The sequence below is a fragment of the Phascolarctos cinereus genome, unplaced genomic scaffold (assembly GCF_003287225.1).
Source record: "Phascolarctos cinereus isolate Bilbo 61053 unplaced genomic scaffold, phaCin_HiC Scaffold_4;HRSCAF=312, whole genome shotgun sequence".
NCBI classification, from domain to species: Eukaryota; Metazoa; Chordata; class Mammalia; order Diprotodontia; family Phascolarctidae; genus Phascolarctos; species Phascolarctos cinereus.
In genome coordinates this window covers 440,985,412-441,004,999 of record NW_027555847.1, presented here as the reverse complement: position 1 = coordinate 441,004,999, position 19,588 = coordinate 440,985,412, and the positions used below count along the sequence as shown (strand labels likewise).

Sequence of the window (19,588 nt, the reverse complement as noted above, 5' to 3'; positions counted from 1 at the left end):
TCCTGCTGAAGGTCCCACCATCTTTCTAGTCATCCAAGCTCAGCAACCTAGGTGTCATCCTCAGCTCCTCATTCTCTCTCACTGGCATATGCCTTCACCTTACCTCACTGTTTCCTCCTTCTCCTCTCCACTCTCTCCCCTGCCCATATCCAATCTGATGTCAAGGCATATTGACATTACTTCTGTAACATCAACCAGATATGACCCCTTCTCCCCTGACTCTACTGTCACCCAAGTGCAGATCTTCATTGCCTTATTCCTGGACTACTGCAATACCCTGCCTCAAGTCTCACCTCCCTCCAGGTCATTTCCCACTCAGCTATCAAACTGATCTTCCTAAAGTGAAGGGATAACCACATCATTCCACTCTCCAATAAACTCCAGTGGCATCTCCCATCACCGCCAGGAATAAAAATAAAATCATCTGGCTTTTAAAGTTGTTATTAATCCGGCCCCTTCTTACCTTTCCAGTCCTCTTATACCTTACTCCCCTCTGTGTACTCTGTGATCCATGACACTGTCACTGCTGTTTTCTCCACCAGACACTCTACATCCAGACTCCAGGAATTTTCACTGGCTGTCCCCTATGCATGGAATTCTCTTCTTCCTCATGTCTGCCTTCTGGATTTCTCTGGATCCTTTGGGTTCCAGCTAAAATCCCACCTCGGCCAAGAAGCCATTCCCAACTGCCCTTACCACCAGGGGCTACTTTCTATTGATTAGCCACAATTTATATTGTCTATATTTTGTTTGTATGTAGTTGTTTGCAAGCTGTCTCCTCCACTAGATTGTGAGATTCTTGAGAGCACGAATTGTTCTTTGCTTTTCTTTGTATTACCAACCCCTAGCACAGTGCCTGGCATGCAGTAGGTGCTTGATAAATATTTGCTAGCTTGACTTTACAAATGGCTGGGTACCATGGCATAAACATGGCTTTCCTATTGTTACAAATACGGTTGTATGCACATGCACGAGTGTGTGTGTGTCTGTTTAATTATTTTGTTGCTGTGGAATCAAAGAAAACTAGCACATGTCAACTAACAACAACAACGACAGAAGCTAATATTTATATAGCCCTTTAAGGTTTTCTAAGCACTTCATGTATATCATCTCATTTATTCCTCACAACTGCCCTGTGAGGTAGGTGCTATCATTATCCCCATTTTATAGATGAAGAAACTGAGGTTCAAAACTGCCCCAGGGTCACACAGCTAGCCTCTGAGCGAGGATCTGAACTCAGGTCATCCTTACTCCAAAGTCTAGTACTTTTTCCATTTCTCTATGTTGCTTCCCTAACACTAGTACAAGACATGCTCACTTCTGCCACAACCTCTGGTAGGAGAGGAAGACACTTCAAAAAATTAAGTTATTTCTTAGTGCTGGTTAACTTAAAACCTTATTGGGCTACTGTACACATGACTCACGTACGTCTCAATTAAGAAGTACACTGATATCTGACTTGCACCTGTTCATGCAGAAAAGAATTATTTGTTGTGAACATCTATTTCTGGTGTTAATTTCTTTGGATTTTTCTCTTAAAGTTTTATTCAAATGACAGCTTATACTTTCCTCCACCAACACTAGTGTATATACTTTTGCTCTGTAGTGTAAGGGACTGCAGAATACACAAATCATAGATACTGCCCAAGTAAATTTCCTGAAGTCCTCAAATTAATATTTCTGTTTACAGCAAGGCTTCTGTGGAAGGTTTGCATCTGATCCCAAGTTTCCAATCCTGTTGATAAAGCTCTCCTTCTAGGTGAGTAAAAAGAGAGCAGTGGCAGTTTCTACCAAAAAGACTCGTCTGCCTTTTTGTTTGTTTTAAACACTATTTCTTGTGTAACTTTTCAAACTTCAGAAGAGGGAATCGGTAGAAATATATTTCTTAAAGGCAAAAGCCTTAAGATCCTATGAAGTCTTTTTGCTGCCTTCTTTTGTAATAGCCTGTTCCTTTTCAAAAAGGTACTAAGACCTTCATACAATGCAGAAACTTCAAAGAAACCAGTTCCTTTCACTGGGTCCAATAATAAAAGAAGAAAAAACCAAACCCATTAAAATCTCTTAACAATCTCTTCTACTGAGAATGCTTGTAAACCCCAACTGTCCCTTTTTAGTGGAGCTGTTTTTCCTTGTCCTTTTCCTACCATGTGTGCATAACTTCTTTGGAATCTAAATGGGTCTGGGACTCCACTTGATGACACCCTTAATTGAGATCTTGAAACCAGGGCCCAGCTAGCACAAATAAGAAAATTCATTTTCTCTCTCTCTGCGCAAACACATAAAAATAAGCAAACCAAATCTGCAATGCCCTAAGGAACACCTACACTAGATATTCACATATATTTAAATTGGAGTCAGATGCCAGAGTTGCTTCCTAAGATTAAAGGTTCACTTCCTATCATGGATTTAAAACATACCTTGGTGTTTTTTTTTTGAATCAGTCTTTACTAATGGCACTTCTGTACTCTGCAACAATTTTTGAAGTCATGCAAACACAGAAAGTGAGTTCATTCCAAAGAGAACATGGATGTAGCAAATGATTTTTGAGAACTCAATGAACAAACAATTTTACAGTTAAAAAATGACCAGGCCCACAGCTCACCACAAAATGCCAGAGCAAATAATTGAAATTATTTGCCTCTAAAGAGGTTAAATGTGGCTTCCTTGGAGAGAAGGGTAAACAGGGCTAAGCAATAAACAAGCACTGGACTTGAGAGAGAGAAGTCCAACATTTGAGTCCCAGATCTACCATTTACTAGCTTCATAACAGTTAGCAAAGTGACTTAACCTCATCTGCAAAACACGGATAATTATAATTTTACTGTTTCCTTAATAGGGTTGTTGTGAGGGAAGTGCTTCAGAAACTATAAACATGAACTGCTGCTATTATGACCTTGAGTGCTGTGCAGCTAATATTTAAAATGTGGAATGTGATTCACTTTTAATGACAGGCGGATACAACCATAATAAAACCTTGGAAGAATCTGCCTGACAGAGCAAAGTCATGTGAAACTTGCTTTGAGTCTGCCTATGGGGACTCAGGACAGAGGCTGTTCCCATGGCTAGCTACATCCTCATACTACTTATACAAGTATTTGCACATGAGAGTTGCTGACTGAAAGTACTCTAATGCAGCCTACAGACTAATACCTTTTCATAAGCAGTTGCTGGTCCAGAAAAATTGATACCAGATTTCCCCCTGATCTTTTTTTTTTTTGGGGGGGGGGGAAGAATGGGTACAGGGACCACTTGGAGCTACAGTCTTATCTCAAGTTTTGAACTGACGAAGCTGGAATAGTAACATTGTCTCTGATGGAAATTTCAAGACCTCTGTAGCTGATAAATCTCCACTGAGAGATTATCTCATTTCTCCTGGCTTGTTTTACCCAATGAACCCTGACTGTCATCACTTGTTGTCTAGAAAATTCAACAAGTAATCATGAGGATTTTCCTTTACTGGGCTTACATTATTGATAAAGAATGAATGAGTAACTGTTTCATGAAGGCTTCACTGATAAAGAATTAGGTGCTGTATTTCCCCAAAGTCTTCTTAGTAGAAGGATCGGTCAAGAAGTAAATGAGGTTCCTATAAGGGCTGTAAGTACCCTAGATTCCTACCTATCTGAGCCAAATACATGTCATTCAATTATTGAATGAGACCACTTCAATATAAATCTAGTAAAAATCAGAACAGAAAATTCTGATGGGAGATGTTTGGGGTGTAAAGAACACAGGACAATTGAATGCAAATAATGGAATCCTTGGCATTATAAGATTTAGAGTTACAAAAGAATGTTCCAGAGATCATCTAGTGATCTCCCATGACAGATGGGAAATGTGAGGCCCAGAGAGATTAAATGACTTGTCTGAGTAGGTCTTCTAACTCCAAATCTTGTGCTTTCTATAATATAGTATACTTTGTTCTGACTTTAAAAGAATGAGAGATAATTAGCCTAATTAATTTCAAATTCAGGATCCTAAGAAAACTTACTTTGAGTTAGTGAGGGTGAAGTTATTTACAATTTCATTAGAATTCCTTTCTATTTCTAGTGCTACCACTCAGGTCTAGAATTCTACTACTTCTCAAATGGACAACTGCAATTAGCCTCCAAATTAGCATTCTAGCTTGTGGTCTCTTTCTCCTCTAATTCATCCTATATGTAAACACCTGACAAATCAATCGTTCTCAAGCAGAGTTTCAATCATGTCATTCTCTTGCTCAAAAAGCTACGGAATTAAATTCAAACTCCTCAAACTGGCATTCAAGCTCCTCCATAATTTAGCCCTAGCTATGGAGTCTTTCATTATTTTGCTTAATTCTATATCCAAACACCCCTGTTATAAAGTCCAAACTACTTGCTATCCTGCTTATGGAGTGAGTATTGACTCTACTCCCTTAACACGCTGCCTCCACCCACTGCCTCCCCCCCCCACTCTCCCCATCACCAAAGGTGTTCAGCTTCTACATTCTTCTTATTCTCTTCCCTTAACCTGCAGTGTAGTTCTCCCTCACCCCTCACATGCTCCTGTTGAAATCCTGTGCATGTTTCAAAAACCAGCTCAAATACAATATTCTCTAAGAAATCTTTCCTGATACCCACCACCCAGTCAATGTGATTTCTCCTTCATCTGATACTTTACAATCTTTTTTATCTACAGTTAGGTGGTACAATGGATAGAGTGCCAGACTTGGAGTCAGAAAGGCTGAAGTTGTTTGGATCATGGCTCTAATACTTAATAGTCATGTTACCTTGGGCAAGTCACAACTTTTCTCATCTTCAGTTATTTCATTTCTAAAGTGGGGGTATTAGCACTAACTTCCCAGGATTGTTGTGAGGATCAAAAGAGGTAACACATGTAAAGTGCTTTGCAATCTTTAAAGACTATGTAAATGTTAGTTAGCTATTATTATTTTTATTATCATTACTTGAGAAGCATATATAAAGGGAGTGGAAGGAGGGATAGAATTTGGAAATGAAAATTTTTTTTAAATGTTAAAATAAATTTTCTTTTGAAAAAGAAGCATGTATAGTAGAAAGGGTACTGAATTCAGCACTAATTAAAAAAAATCTACTAAGCACCGACTATGTAAGAGGCCCCATGGGATCAGGAGGACAAAAATGGATCTCTAGCCTCAACAAATTCATGTTCTCCTAAGTAATTCACATTCTACTTCTCCAGAATACCCACTGCTTTCGGCAGTTACTAGCTGCATGACCTTAGCTAATTTACTCAGCTGCCCTGAGTTTCAGTTTCCTGTGAAAAGGTGATCATATATCTCAAAGCCTTGGGAGGATCAGAAGACAGAAGATGAAAGTGGTCTGTGTACTGCCTATACTTGTATCTATTGTTTTATTTTTATCTACCTATTTTATGTATTTGTAAAGCACCCAAAGTGCTATCCAAACAAAGCACAAGATACTAATGTTGCTGTCTCTGTACCTCTCACAGGACTTCTCATGGAATGTTTTAGTCTAGAGTGACTGGTAGACTGGTTCATGATTAGGCAGCATGAGCACAAAGCCTTCTTAGTAAACTCCTGCAGCACCCAGCCCAGTACCTCGCACAAAGCAGACACTTAAACGTTTGTTACTGAGGTACAGAGCAAAGTGAGCAGGACTCTCTTAAACTGCCTTGATTGCATATTACTGTACTTCTCACTCCACACTCTGGGAGGCAGCAATGTCTAAGGTGTGGGTCAGCAAAGTTAAGTCTTGTGAGATCAGAAGGGTGAATAAAAATTAGTTTTAGAATGGTTTTTAAAGCGTTATTTTTGTGGGAAAAAGTTTTTGGTAAAAAACCCAAATTTTTGTAGATATAAAAGCTCAATATTATAAAGTACTTCGATTTCTTAAAATTATAATATATGAGGGAAAATGGAATGTAACCATTTTAGTAAAGTTGTATGTGTAAATTAAAACAAGCCACAGGTAGAGGTCTAATTTCATTATAGATTTAGGAAATAATCACTTTATCCAAAGGGAGTCAGGGTTAAATTCAATGAGAATCTTATTAAGCAAAGTATGACTTTGAATCTCCACAGACTTCTCAAAAGGAGGATTTGCATTAACTAGAATAAGATTACTAATAACAATTTATTAAAAATCAGAATGGTAAGCTTTTTGTTTTAAACAAAACAACTTAAATATCTGGAGTAACAGTGGCAGCTGCTATCCTAATACAGTGTGACAGAAACATCTGCTACATATTTGGGATTAATTTACTGAACTGATGAGATTTCACTGTTTAGTGATTTCACTTAAATGTATTTTTTCTAGATTTTAAAATGAAAACACATAATTTTGATGTTAACTGAAAATTATTCTGGAATAATAAAGGTCTAAATAATTGAGTTTAAAAACATGGTACAGACATTTAAAAGTGAAACAATTTCCAGAAGTGTGAAAAATATATATTAAAGTTAAGGGGAACTTAGAGATTCCTCACTAGTGATTTAAATCAAATCCACTACAGCCATCAACGATGATATAGAAAGGAATGTAGTTGGCACACCTATGGTAGAAACAGAAAAGAAAAAAGAAGAACCCATACAGAGAAAAGGGAAGAGAGAGAAAATGTGTTGAGATTGAAGGGTAGGAAAGAGGAAGTAGAAAGGAAAGGAAAAAAAATAAATTTAAATAGCTTATCAGCCTATCAATAAATCATTTCAAATTTATTAAGCACCTACTATATGCCAGGCACTGTGCTTAGTGCTAAATATTATTAAAAAAAAAAAGTCAAAAGGTAGTCACAGCCTTCAGGGAGTTATAGTCTAATAGGGCAGACAAAATGCAAAAAACATATACAAAGCAAGCTAAATCCAGGATGAGTAGGAATTAATAGAGGGAAGGCACTAGAAACTAGAAGTAAGAGAGGTTAGGAAAGCCTTCCTGCAAAAGATGGGATTTTTAGTTGGGACTTGGAGAAAGGCAGGGATGTCAGTAGTCAGAGAGGCAGATGGCCTTTTTGAGAAATTTGACCACAAAGGACAGAAGTGATATAGGATGATAGTGGGAATAGAAGGATCAAATGAAGGGTTTCATAGAGTTAACAGAAAAGATCTTATTCCTAGATTATCATGTGACCTTGGAAAGTCAAAATCTTGAGGAAATGATGGCTGAACTCAGGGAACGATATACATAAGAACCACACAACAGTTCAAAGGAAAACACTGAAAATTTCAGAACTCAGTTCAATGCATTGTCCAATCCTGACTCCAGATAACTGATTAGGAGACAACCCCATCTCTTCAGAGGGAACAAGGCTGTCATCCATAATCAATTTGATAGCATATTTAGTTTAACTGTATTTTTGTTAAAGGATCATGTTCCTTGGGGAAAGAAGATTACTGGGAAATAACATCAATGTAAAAACAAGCATCAATAGCACATTAATTAAAATAAATGTTTAAAAAGGAAAGGCACGTTCTCTCTGGCCTTCAATTTCCCCCTTTTGATGACAGGGATTATACCTGCCTTTCCCTACTTTACAGGAATGTTATTAGAGTAAGATGAATCTGGGAAAGCACTTTCAATTAAGTCTTTATCATAATATGAACACACTTTTAACTTATCAACTTTTAACCAACAACCATTTTAATGGAGGAAATCCTGTAGAATTTGCAGCAAAATGCAAGTGATTCAAAATTATATTAAATTAATGAAGTTTAACAAAAAGTTAATTTGCAAAAGACTCTAAACAACTTCAGAGTAAATTCTGGGTGACTGAAAAGAATATTTCAACATTATTGCTATAGAAAAAGTCTGAAATGTTTATTTTTCTCTAAGGTTTCCACATGATATTTACACACACACACACACACACACACACACACACACAGAGTATCCTCAAATTAGCTGTCTGCACAAAAACACCCAAAAAACAAAAAACAAACCACAAAAACAAACAAGTATTTCTGATGAATCTAAGATATTAGCTGGTTGAATGTTCTCAAATGTTTTGGAGTTTGGAGTCTTTCAGGTAAAAAACACATTAGTAAAAACCTCTGCAATAAGATCTCTACAATAATTTTTTTTTAAAACAGAACTATTGGTACCAAAAAAATTGAAGGGTTTTAAAAAAATTTATATTTGAGATCAACTTTATTCCAAGTATTACTTCTTACTTAGTGAAAAGAATGTGGCTATTTACTATAATGAGTGGTCTACAAATGGAAATAATATTGAATACAATACTTCATAAGATGCTTCATAATAAATTCAATTTTCCCCCTCAGTAAGATATTAGTCAGCATTTCTAGGGAATTGTGATTCTTTGCATTTTCACTTTAAACATTTGAGGGTTTGGTTTTTTTTTAAATTAAGTGTTCAATTTACAAATGCCTATGAAATTCTAGCAAAGTATTAGAACTAGTTTAAAATAATTTTTTTCATTATAAATTACACAGAGTACCTCAGGACCACCAGAAGTAAACCTGAATTAGAGAGACATGGCACAGTGGCTAGCAAGATGACCTTGAAGTCAGGATTATCTGGGTTCAAGTCCCCAATATGACTAACACTGGTTTTGTGACCCCCCGGGACCAACCATTTAACTCTATAGCCCTCCACTCCAGGCATCATATCTACACTGGAAGAGAGAGTTTCCCATTTCAATGTAATCACAGGTTCAGTCGCAATCTTTGTCCCTGTGGATGTTTGCTTCATCATCAGAGACTTGGCTGTTCACACTTTTCTCTTATTTTTAGTATTTTTTTTTTGATTTTACAATTATCCATAATTGACCATTGATGTAGAAACGTAGAGTAGCTTTTTTTTAAATACCAAGAATATAAATGAATGTTGATCATTTTAAGTCAAGCTGAAGGATCTTGTTGTGTATTCTTTTCTGACACTGTAATTTTTTTTTCCTCCCCAGAATCCCTAAGACTGCTTCATGGAATCCCAGGGGACTGTGGAAGACAGTTTGAAAAACACTGGTGTAATCCAATTTCCTCACTTTATAGATGAGAAAACTGAGGCTCAGAAGTTAAGTGATTTCCTTAAGTTTATAAAAGTAATTAGTAGGAGAAAGAACCTATTTCTCCTTACTCCCAGGGTCAGTGTTCTTTCTTTTCTAATAAGCCAACAGACTTTGGATACGTACCAAAGATAACTTCTTCTTCACTCTACTATGAGAAAATGAATCCAAACCAGCACTAAGAATAACCAAAATAATTCAACTGGAGGTAAAGTGAAAGATCACCTTGGTACAGATACAAAAGGCAGCATAGTATACTGAACAGTTGGGCTTCCAAGCCTGGAAGACCTGGGTTAAAATTCTACTCCTACACATACTGGATATGTGGTCTCTGGCAAATCAGATCACCTCTTGGTGCTCCAAGCAGCTCTCTAAGATTAGGAGTTGCAGAGAGAGTGCTGATTTGTATTGGTGGAGGTTTCCTCACCTGTGTGGTCCCCATGCTCAAGAAATCACTGGTCCAGTTCTTGTCCCAAATGATAAACATGGCACTTTCAGCCAAAGTGGTTACCAGCTATAAGCAGTTTTATTTCTTTTAGTTTTACTATGTAATGGATAGTGGTAAAAATTATCTTAGGGCTCATTTTTGAGTAGAAATGCCTCTTGCCCATACGTTGACAGCTGCATATGTATAGCCACTTTTCCATTGGGAGGTGCCATCTTTCAGATCCACTAGATTTCTAATTTGCTCCTGCAAATGCTCTCAGTGAATCTTAGGTAACGGCAACGATGAACAATCTGTCTTGGGTGCCTAGCCTGGTATTTTTTATTGAGTTGAACATCCTATGGCTCTGTGGATAATTCTGTAATCAACTACGCTTCAGGAAAACTATACTTACTTCAACAGCTCCAGGGTTTTGTGATCCAGGGCGAGCCGAGGGTTTCCAGTCAGGTCTAGTTCTTGTAGCTTTGAAGGCAGGTTTTCAGGTAATGTGACTTCACTTAGCTCATTACAGCTCAGGTCCACACACTGAAGGAACAAGAGAACACAGTAAAGAAAGGGGGAGGATTTGGAAAGGGTCCAGCTCTGTCACAAGGTCCTACCCTTTTCTAGCTAATTAGGTCATGGGTAAGACCATTCAGTACTAAAAGAGGCTGAATCTGGAAAGATCAGACAGTTTGTTTACTGCTCTGCCATAAATATATAAAGCAGTCTTTAAATTAATTGCAATTAAATTAAATGCCATGTAAACACTTTTTTTGTACTTTTCCCTCAGATCACAGAATCACAAATGTTGCCACACACTCTTCATTTCTTCTTTTTTGTTGTTGTTGATTTTAATTAAATATCAACAGAAATATTCTGAAGACAGCGGACTCTACTGCCCACACAATCTCTGCAGCTGTTTTGGTCACAGAGGGTTGTGGTTACAAATAAGAAACTATCAAAATGCAACTTAGAAAAGACTCTGTACTTTAAAAGAAACATTCAAAATGAGGGAAGTGTCCATTTATAAAATGAGAGGGCATGCTTCCCCAAAAGCTACATTAAATAACTGGCTCAGTGAAATACAGCAGATAAAACTATTATCTGGACTTGCCATTTAATGGGTGACAGCAAATCTGACTTGAAAACATGAAGCCATATTGAATAGGGTATGAATGTGGTCACATTAATGTAAAATTCTCCACATGACTGAGAAAGCAAGGATGTAAAGGCTAAAATGTACCTAACTGAAAAGATAAATAATGAGTAGCCACCATTCTCTAGCTATATGTGGTCTGGCTTTGGGGAACATCTTAGTTAATGGTAATGAAGAAGGGTTAAAGAGAAAATGAAGTTTCTGAATAACATAAAATTACTAAGAAATCTAAAGCATGTTAAATCTATGGACAAAACTTTTGTTTAAAATTCCCTTTTAAAAGATATAATTATGGACAGGAAGTGTGGGCAAAGTGAAAATCAACCATTTTGGGTACCAATATCTTCCACTTTACTCAATAATATATTTGTAAAAGATAAATAATTCTTCTCTATGCCCCCAAAGACCAGAGATGGTAGATGACTGCTTTAAAAAAAATCCAAAATTTTAGTTTAGTTCAGCACTCAAGACTTTCCATACTCTGCTTCCCCATCCCCTTCCCCACCCACCTTCTCAGCCTTATCACTCACTATTTACCCTATTCCTCTAGCCAAACTGGTCTCTTTACTGTTTACAAAATAAACTCTACGGGGATAGAGCACCGGCCCTGGAGTCTGGAGGACCTGAGTTCAAATCTGGTCTCAGACCAGACACTTGACACTTACTAGCTGTGTGACCTTGGGCAAGTCACTTAACCCCAATTGCCTCACCAAAAAAACCCAAAATAAAACAAAACAAAATAAACTCTATGCTTTTGTTCCCCTGATTCCCCATACCTAGAAAGCCCTTCTCCTGTCATTCAAGGTCTGCTTTGGGCCAGGATGAAACTAGGGAGTCTTGAGTTAACTCCATGATCCTATAGCACTGACCACTGTTGTGAGCCAAGATACCATGGGCAGACCTGAGATAGTTTGAGTAACTTTGTACCCGGGTGAGATCCAGCTGTGAATCCTCTAGCAAGGGGAACAGAGGAAGTTTTGAGACATTGGTGGAGTGTTCCTGGGATCCCAGTGAATCTTCCTGCCAGTAGCTTTTACTTGCTGCACTTTCCTGGCCTGTGTTTTTCTTGGAGGTTACTGGATGTTTCTATTAAAGGGATTGTTCTGAGTGATCCATTGTAACAGATAAGGAACTAGAACAGGCCCAATTCAGATGTCGTCTCCTCCAAGAAGCCTTCCTTAAACTCCACAGCTGCAAATAAATTACTCATCTATGCTTTCCTAGTATTGTGTTTGGACCTTTCCTACCACACTATTGTGCCTTATATAATTAAGTTGTTTGTGGGCATAGCTACCTCCCCTAATGGAGACAGCATGTTACAATGCAAAGTGTCTCGGACGTGGTGTTAGAGAGACTTACGTTAGAATTCTGCTACTGACTTCTGCTAGCTATTGGCGTTATCGTGGACAACTCCCTAAAATATGGTGCTTTAAGGTTTACAAAGCCCTTCATATCTCTTCTCATTTGATTCTCACAATAATACTATTGAACCAAACTCAAAGAGAAACAGCTCTCTACAGGTCACATATTGGCTTAGAAAACCACAAATTAACATTATCTATGTTGTATTTTTATTTATTTTGTTAAACATTTCCCAGTTACATTTTAATCTGGTTCTATAGGCCACACTAGAAAGTTCTATTTGAGTCCACCACCTGTGCCTTAAGCATCATCCTTCAATACTGTCTCTAATTTTTTTTTGACAGATGAAGGAAATGAGGCCCATAAAGGCTAAGTGCCTTGCCCAAGGTCAAATCTAAGATTCTCCTGATTCAGGATCTAATACTCTTCTCACTATGTCTAGCACAGTGTTTTGCACATAAAAGTAGTCAATGGATATTTGTTGAATTGAATAAGCGTGAATACAATGAAACCAAAAATTGAAAAAATGCTATCCACATCCAGAGAAAGAACTATGGAGTCTGAATACATATGGAAGCATACTATTTAATCTCCTTTTCTTCTGTTGTTTTGTCTTTTTGCTTCATTCTCGTGGTTCCTCCCATCAGTTCTAATTCTTTCTTACATCATGACTAATGGGAAAATATCCTTAATATGAATGTATAAGTAGGGCCTTTATCAGACTGCATGCCCTCTTGGGGAGGGGGGAGGAGAGGTAGGGGGGAAAAATTTAAAACTCAAAATCTTATGGAAGTGAATGCTGAAAACTAAAAATAAATTATTTTTTTAAAAACTGAAAATCGATCCAGTATAGTGTATATAGCAATATAAATGAGACTATAAGCCTCAAAAGATGAGGGTTTAAATAGTTCTTACTTGCAACTGGTGAGATTACAATGACCAAAGAAAGCATAGACAATTTGGTTAGCTTAGTATAAACAGTGATTGTCAGGAATGAATCTGGAGAACACAGGAGCAAAATGATAACAGATATTAAAAGGAAATAGTTGAAGAAAGTTCTGACAATGAAATACATGTATGTGTGTGTGTGTGTATACACACACACACACACACACAAAAGCATCAACAGAAGAAAAATAAAAACTCTTAAAAATCCTACCTCTGGCACTAAAAAGAAAATCATTTAATATTAAGAAAAAACCCTACGATAAGCTCAAAGTTGTTCTGGGAAAGTTATGAAAATACCCTTTCTGGGAACGAAGCCATTTCAGTAAACAAAATTTAGCTGGTAGGCAGCCGAGAGTTTACTTAAAATCAGTTCAAACATATATTCCAGGTAAGGCCATTCTAAGCCTTAGTTTCTTCACTGGTAAAAATCAGGATGATATCCTTGGCACCATCTACCATAGAACTCCTAAACACAGTGCTTTGCAATGTGTAAAGTTCTAGATCAGTGTGAATTCTTACCATTCCTACCACTTTTGTACATTTCAAGGGAGTTCTATTTATTCCATTAGCAAATTACAGAAACTTAGGCACCTCTGTGGATATAGTGACTCAAAGCTCCCTGGTGACAGACAGAGGCATTGTTTTGTAGTCACAGAATCAGTTTTGGAGCTAAAACTCTCATTTTGCAAATGAAGAAACTGAGGACCAGATAGGCTAGGGGATTAGCCTAAAGTTAATTAGTTTGTTAGTAGTAAACTTTTTCCCCCTTGTGTCCTATAGTACTTTGCATGTATGGGCTCAGTAAATAATTACCTGTGACTGATATTGACAGTTTCCAGAGACTACTTTCAGAAAGATCAGTACACACTTATTATTTCTGCCTATGGTATTTAAAATTATAGGATCCTAGATTTAGAGCTGCCTGGGGTCACAGAGGTCATCTAGCCCCATCCCTTCACTTTGCAGATGAAGAAACTGAGGCCTGGAGAGTTGAAATTACTTGCAGGTCACACAATTAGCAAATGGCAGCACTGAGAATCAAATCCAGGTTTTCTGACTTCCAATGCAGCCTTCTTTCCATTACATAACACTGCTTCATTGTATTGAGATTTCTTTAAAATAGAAACAGTTTTAAAAAAGAAACATGGTTTAGGAAGTATGTAAGGCTGAATTTGGCTGAATCTTGGCTAGCAAAGAAAACTGTCTTCCCTCCCCCCAGCCCTGCCCAATAACAAGCTGCAACCCCACCCTAGGATACTTCTGCCAATAATTAACTTTCTATAAAACAAACTTCTGGCATGAATGCCAAAACCAAAATAACCCAACCCCCACAAAAGTAAGATTATTCGTGGTTGTGAAATGATTCATGGTTCAGATCAAAACTTACCCCTGCTAACTCTTAACATGTTTAGATAATGGCATTGTATTAATGAACATGAACTCAAGCTATCTATACATGAGAGTAGATATTTCAAAGAAACAGTTGTGTATAATGTATCACTTAAAACCATACCATAAAAGCTGCAATATTTCACTTTGTTCTGATATATTTTCCTAGTGTTACAAATCTTTGTATACATAGTATAGTTTCTTCTATGCACACTCACCCCCCCCAACTGTCACAGCAAATTTCCTACTGTTTAGGGTACTATGTATCTGCCTACGACTTGTCTTGAAATCTCATCTTAAATTTTTAAACTCCTTAATTTCTCCCAGATACCGTACTCAAATATCAACCAGCTCCTTTTGGTTCACATATACTTATCCAACAGCACAGTGGCTCATGTATGGCATTAATAGTCATCCCTAATTTACTTTCTGACTGAATTTCTTTCCACTATTAGGGCAATCCTCTTTCTATACAACCAAGCTGTGATTCATTGAAGAACAAATTTTTGTCCTCTTTGGTCTAGAGGCTGTTAATTTTTATTTTGGATTTAGAAGAAACAAATCCCCATATGGATCTTTTTTCCTTGTAAGAAACTTTGCTTTTGACAAAAGGTAACAAGTAAACACTCAACATCGGAAAGGAAGAATATCTAGGGGAAAATCTGAAAGGCAGAGGAGAGGAAGGCACACATTCCAAGCACAGGAGTTAGCAAGAATACACAGAGGTGAAAGGTAACATATCAAATTCTGGGAACAGTCAGCAGTCCATTGTGAATGGAAGCATAGAATGCATGGAAGGGAGTAATATAAAGTAGAACTGGAAAGACAGGTCATAAAGTCACAGATTAAGTTTTAGAATGGACCTGAAATGTCATCTAGTCTAATTTTATAGGAAAGGAAACTGAGACCCAGAGAAGAAAAGTGATTCAGACTCATAGACTTAGTAAGTAGCTGACTCAATACTTAAACCCAGAGCCTCTCGCTAATAATAATAATTATTATTATTATTATAAGCATTTATATCATGCCTACCATATCAGAAACCATGCAAAGTACTTTACAAATATTTCATTTCATCCTCACAACCACCATGGAAAGGTAGGTGCTATTATTATTACCATTTTACAATAGAGGAAGCTGAGGGTCATGAAGCTAAAAAATGTCTAAGGCTGAATTTGGACTCAAATTGTCCTGAGTTTCATTCAGCACTCTATCTAGCACAAACCTAGCTATCTCTTTGCCTCCTAGGGAGGGCAGCTTAGAGCTACATTTTTTTGGAGAGGGAGAAATGTGGGAACAGACCTTAAGTGTTGTGGTAAAGACAGCAATGTGATCTGTGTAGATTTGGAGTCAGAGTACAGAGGTCAACCAGTCAGTTGATAAATATTGTGTCTACATGTGCCTGGCACTATGCTAAGTGCTGGGAACACAAAGAAAGGCAAAGATGGTCCCTACGATCAAGGAGCTCAGTCTAAGAGGAGAAACAACATAAAATCAACTATGTACAAATTTTTTTAAAAAAGCAACAAACAAAAACCGGACAAATTTGAAGTAATCGACACAGATAAGGCACCAGAATTATGGGGGAGTGGGAAAGACTTCCTCAAGAAGGAAGCAAAGGGACAGTGATGGGGAGGGAGAGAATTCTAGGCTGGAAAGGTGGGGGTGGTCAAAGTTAATAAGAGCTTTAAAAGTCAAACAGAAGCTGGTTGAGTATGCGAGACTGGGGGTGATATGGTCAGACCTGTACTTTAGGAAGATTAATTTGACAGCAGAGCGGAGGATGGACTGGAACAGGAAGAAACTTGACACAGGGAGCCAAACTAGCAGGCTATGGCAACAGTCCACTCCTGAAAAAAGATACTTACAAGGTAAAATGAAAAGACAGGCCTCAGCAACAGACTGAATGGGGGGAAGTGAGAGCGAGAAGTGGAGGGTCTGCTCAGCATAGCTTCGTGATTTTCTCCAGCTTTATTCAGCAGCACATGGGTACAAGAAAAGGCAGAAGAGAGGATGAGGGGGCAAGAAGAGGACGGAGCAGAACAGGAACTGGCTCACTAGGAGGTCAAGACAGAGAAGGGACGAGGGTTTGGCCAGGACAGGAATGATAGCCTGAGAAAGACCTAAGATGGTAAAGTACTGCAGGTTAGGGTTTGGACAAAGAACAGGGTTTGTGGCTGCAAGGCAGGAGAGGAGGAATGGCAAAAGACTGTGATCAGATAAGGGAATTTTCGAGTTCATAACCATGGAAGCAGAGCATTTGTCAGTGATGGCAAGAACGAGACTATGACCGTCTCTGAGTAGCTGAGGAGAGGTGGAGGAGCAGTGGGAAATAAGCCAAGCTGAGACACTGGGAGGTAAGTGTTTGAAGGATATACAAATGTGTATGTATCTGGGTATAAGTATGTGTGTGTGTGTGTCTGTGTGTGTGTGTGTGTCTGTATGTGTATCTGTGTCTACACAGACATACACATACACACGCAAGAAGGCAAGATAGCTGATGGGTGATCTTTCCACCTTTGTTTAAAAGAGTTCCTGCAAAGGGGAAGCCACCACTTCTTTATGAAACTCATTCCAACTTTAGACAACTCTGTTACAGTCTTTCTCTCCATAAACTCTGTATTCTTCTCTTTGCAATTTCTACCTTTTGCTTATTAGTTCTATTCCACATGACAGTCCTTCAAATAAATATGTGAAGGTAATTTTCACGTGGAACAGTGGGGAGAACACTGGGCTTGGAATCTGGAAGACTAACCTTCATGAATTCAAGTTCAGCCTCAGACACTTAACTAGCTGTGTGACAGGGTTTGTAGTTCTTGGCAAGTCACAGCCCTATTTGCCTCAGTTTCCTCATCCATAAAATGAGCTGGAGAATAAATGGCAAACCACTCTACTATCATTGCCAAGAAAACCCCAAAATGGGATCATGAAGAGTCAGGCACAAATCACAACAATAATTATCAACATTCCCCCTAAATCTTCTCTTCTCCAGGCTAAATGTCACCAATTGCTTCAACTAATCTTCATATGACATAACTGGAGGCCCTTTACCTTCTTGGGGCACTCTTTAGCACAACCTCACATGGGGAACTCAGAACTGAACAAGATGCTCCAAATATGACCTTACTAGTTACAACAGAACTGTTGCCTCCCTGGACACGGACCCTTGTTTCTCTCAATGATGCTTAATGCAATATTAGCTTATCTGGCTGTAATATCACACTGTTGACTCATATTGAGTTTGGAACGAGTCACTCACAAGGCAAAAAGGTCAAGTTCTAGTCTTTGTCAACGATCCTGTATAACTATTAAAAATACAAATTAATCTTAATCTGCATTAACATAAAAAATGTTATGATGGAAGACCCTCTGATTGTTTATAAAACCACATTCACATTTCTTTTACATCATTCTCTTCAACTGGACTTTAAAGGCATGCTCCAATTAAAGACAATGGAAGTGAAAAATTTTTACCATTGGGTAATCAAATGGATTTCTCATTTTATAGAAGGACTGACTTTAGGATTCTTTCAGATAGTGAGCTCACCTACTAAGCTAAAAATGACTTGCTCTTTAAAAATTCTATTCACATGCCGTCTTTCAACAACACATCTATTGTATAAACTGAGGCATGGACATAATTTCTCAGGATCAGACTTATTTACCTGTGGTCTCACTAGCAGAACTCACTTCCTTAGGCATTTTCCTTCAAAAAGTATCTTATTTTACAAAAACACATATACCAAAATTGCATATTCCATAACTTCAAGTATGTTGAATCAGTTAGTGCCATCTAATACAACTATTTTTAATCACATTTAGCACATGGTATGCAGGAAATCCATAAACGACTTTTAAACCAATCATTTTAATCACAGATTAGATTAGGGGATGGAAGAATGTAGCTCAAGATTTTTGCTCTTCAAGTCTTCCTATGAAGAGGTGGGGAGCACAGTGGCCAGAGATTAGCCAGAGACAAGCTACTTCCCCACTGCATCCCCCTCCTTCTGCAAGTAATTTTCTTTTCTGGGCTGGACCTAAGCTTTCACAGAGGTAAGGAATGCCTGATGAGGAAGCTCTTTCCACTACCAAAGCAGACTAGCAAGTGCACTGTACAATTTATAATTTTAGAGAACTGCCTGAGTACTGAAAAGTTCAAAGATTTGCTCAGGGTTCCAGAGTCAGCAGGTGTCAGGGATGGGCCTTGAGGCCAGACTTCCCCTAGCTACTATGTGACATGGCTTCTCTGACAGAGTCAGTGCATTCCATTTGGCAAAGTCCTTGCATCATCTCATTGGAGCCTCCCAACAGCCTTGTAAGGCAGTTACTTCACCTCAAATCTATGATTTCATTAGCTGCCCAGTGGGGAAAACTCTCTCTCTCCCTTCAGCGTAGACTGGCAACTGTCCATCAACTTCTAGTCTTAGGGAGTTGCCAGGGGAACTAAGGTTATTTGCTTGGACCAAGGTCACAGAGCAAGTAAGGCAGGGGGTAAGCCCAGTTCTTCCTGACTATGAGGATAGCTCTCTATTCAATATGCCATGTGGCTTCTCATAGGCATTACTGTCCTTTTTAATTACAGATGTGTTGAGTGACTTGACTATAGTGACAGAATTAATCACTAAGTATCAGAGGTGATATTTACACCCAAATCTTCCTGGCTCTAAGTACAATATTCTAAGCCTTTGTGACAAGCTGGGGATACATTGCTATTTCATTTTGCACACTCTGAATTCCAAACAAACTTGCCTATTAGCTATTCTTCAATCTCCTCCTATAAGGATTTGGGGAACAAGGAGATTTTTATAATCAGGTAGAATACAGATTTGGAGGTTAGTACTGCTTCATTTCATCTGCATTACCAGCACCTACCATAGGGCCTTGCACACATTAGGAGATCAATGTCAGTGGCATTCAATTCATTTGGAACAGCATCGCCAATGGAAATGACTCTCTGTACATCCGTCTCTGGAACTTTTTTCCTTTAAGGTACACCTCAAACCACTCTGTCTCTCCTTTGTCCCTATCACATTGTCTAGCACAAGATTTATTTGCAAATGTGTTGTGATTCCCCACCGAATTAAGTACCTTATTAGACTAAGTTCCTACTGCAAAATGCCTTTGCACATGGCAAGCACCTGAGAGGTAAATACCTGTATAAGCTGTACTGAAGTGAATTAACTTTATGGAGGAAGGGGGAGCCTTGCAGACAGAATGCTGTACTTAAGAGTCTGGGGATCTGGATATTAATCCAAACACCGGCAGTTACTAGTTAGGCAAATGTGGCAAGTTATTCAACTCTTCAGAGCCTCAGTTTCCTCATCTGT

At 38.2% G+C, this 19,588-nt stretch overlaps 1 protein-coding gene across 1 annotated transcript in view; it reads right to left on the bottom strand.

Annotated features, from left to right (window-relative positions):
- PHLPP1 (PH domain and leucine rich repeat protein phosphatase 1) overlaps positions 1-19,588 on the bottom strand; it is a 278,290-nt gene that overhangs the window by 17,070 nt on the left and 241,632 nt on the right. Inside the window, 1 exon segment of the mRNA XM_020995722.2 lies at positions 9,819-9,949. Coding sequence (XP_020851381.1) covers positions 9,819-9,949 — 131 coding nt within the window.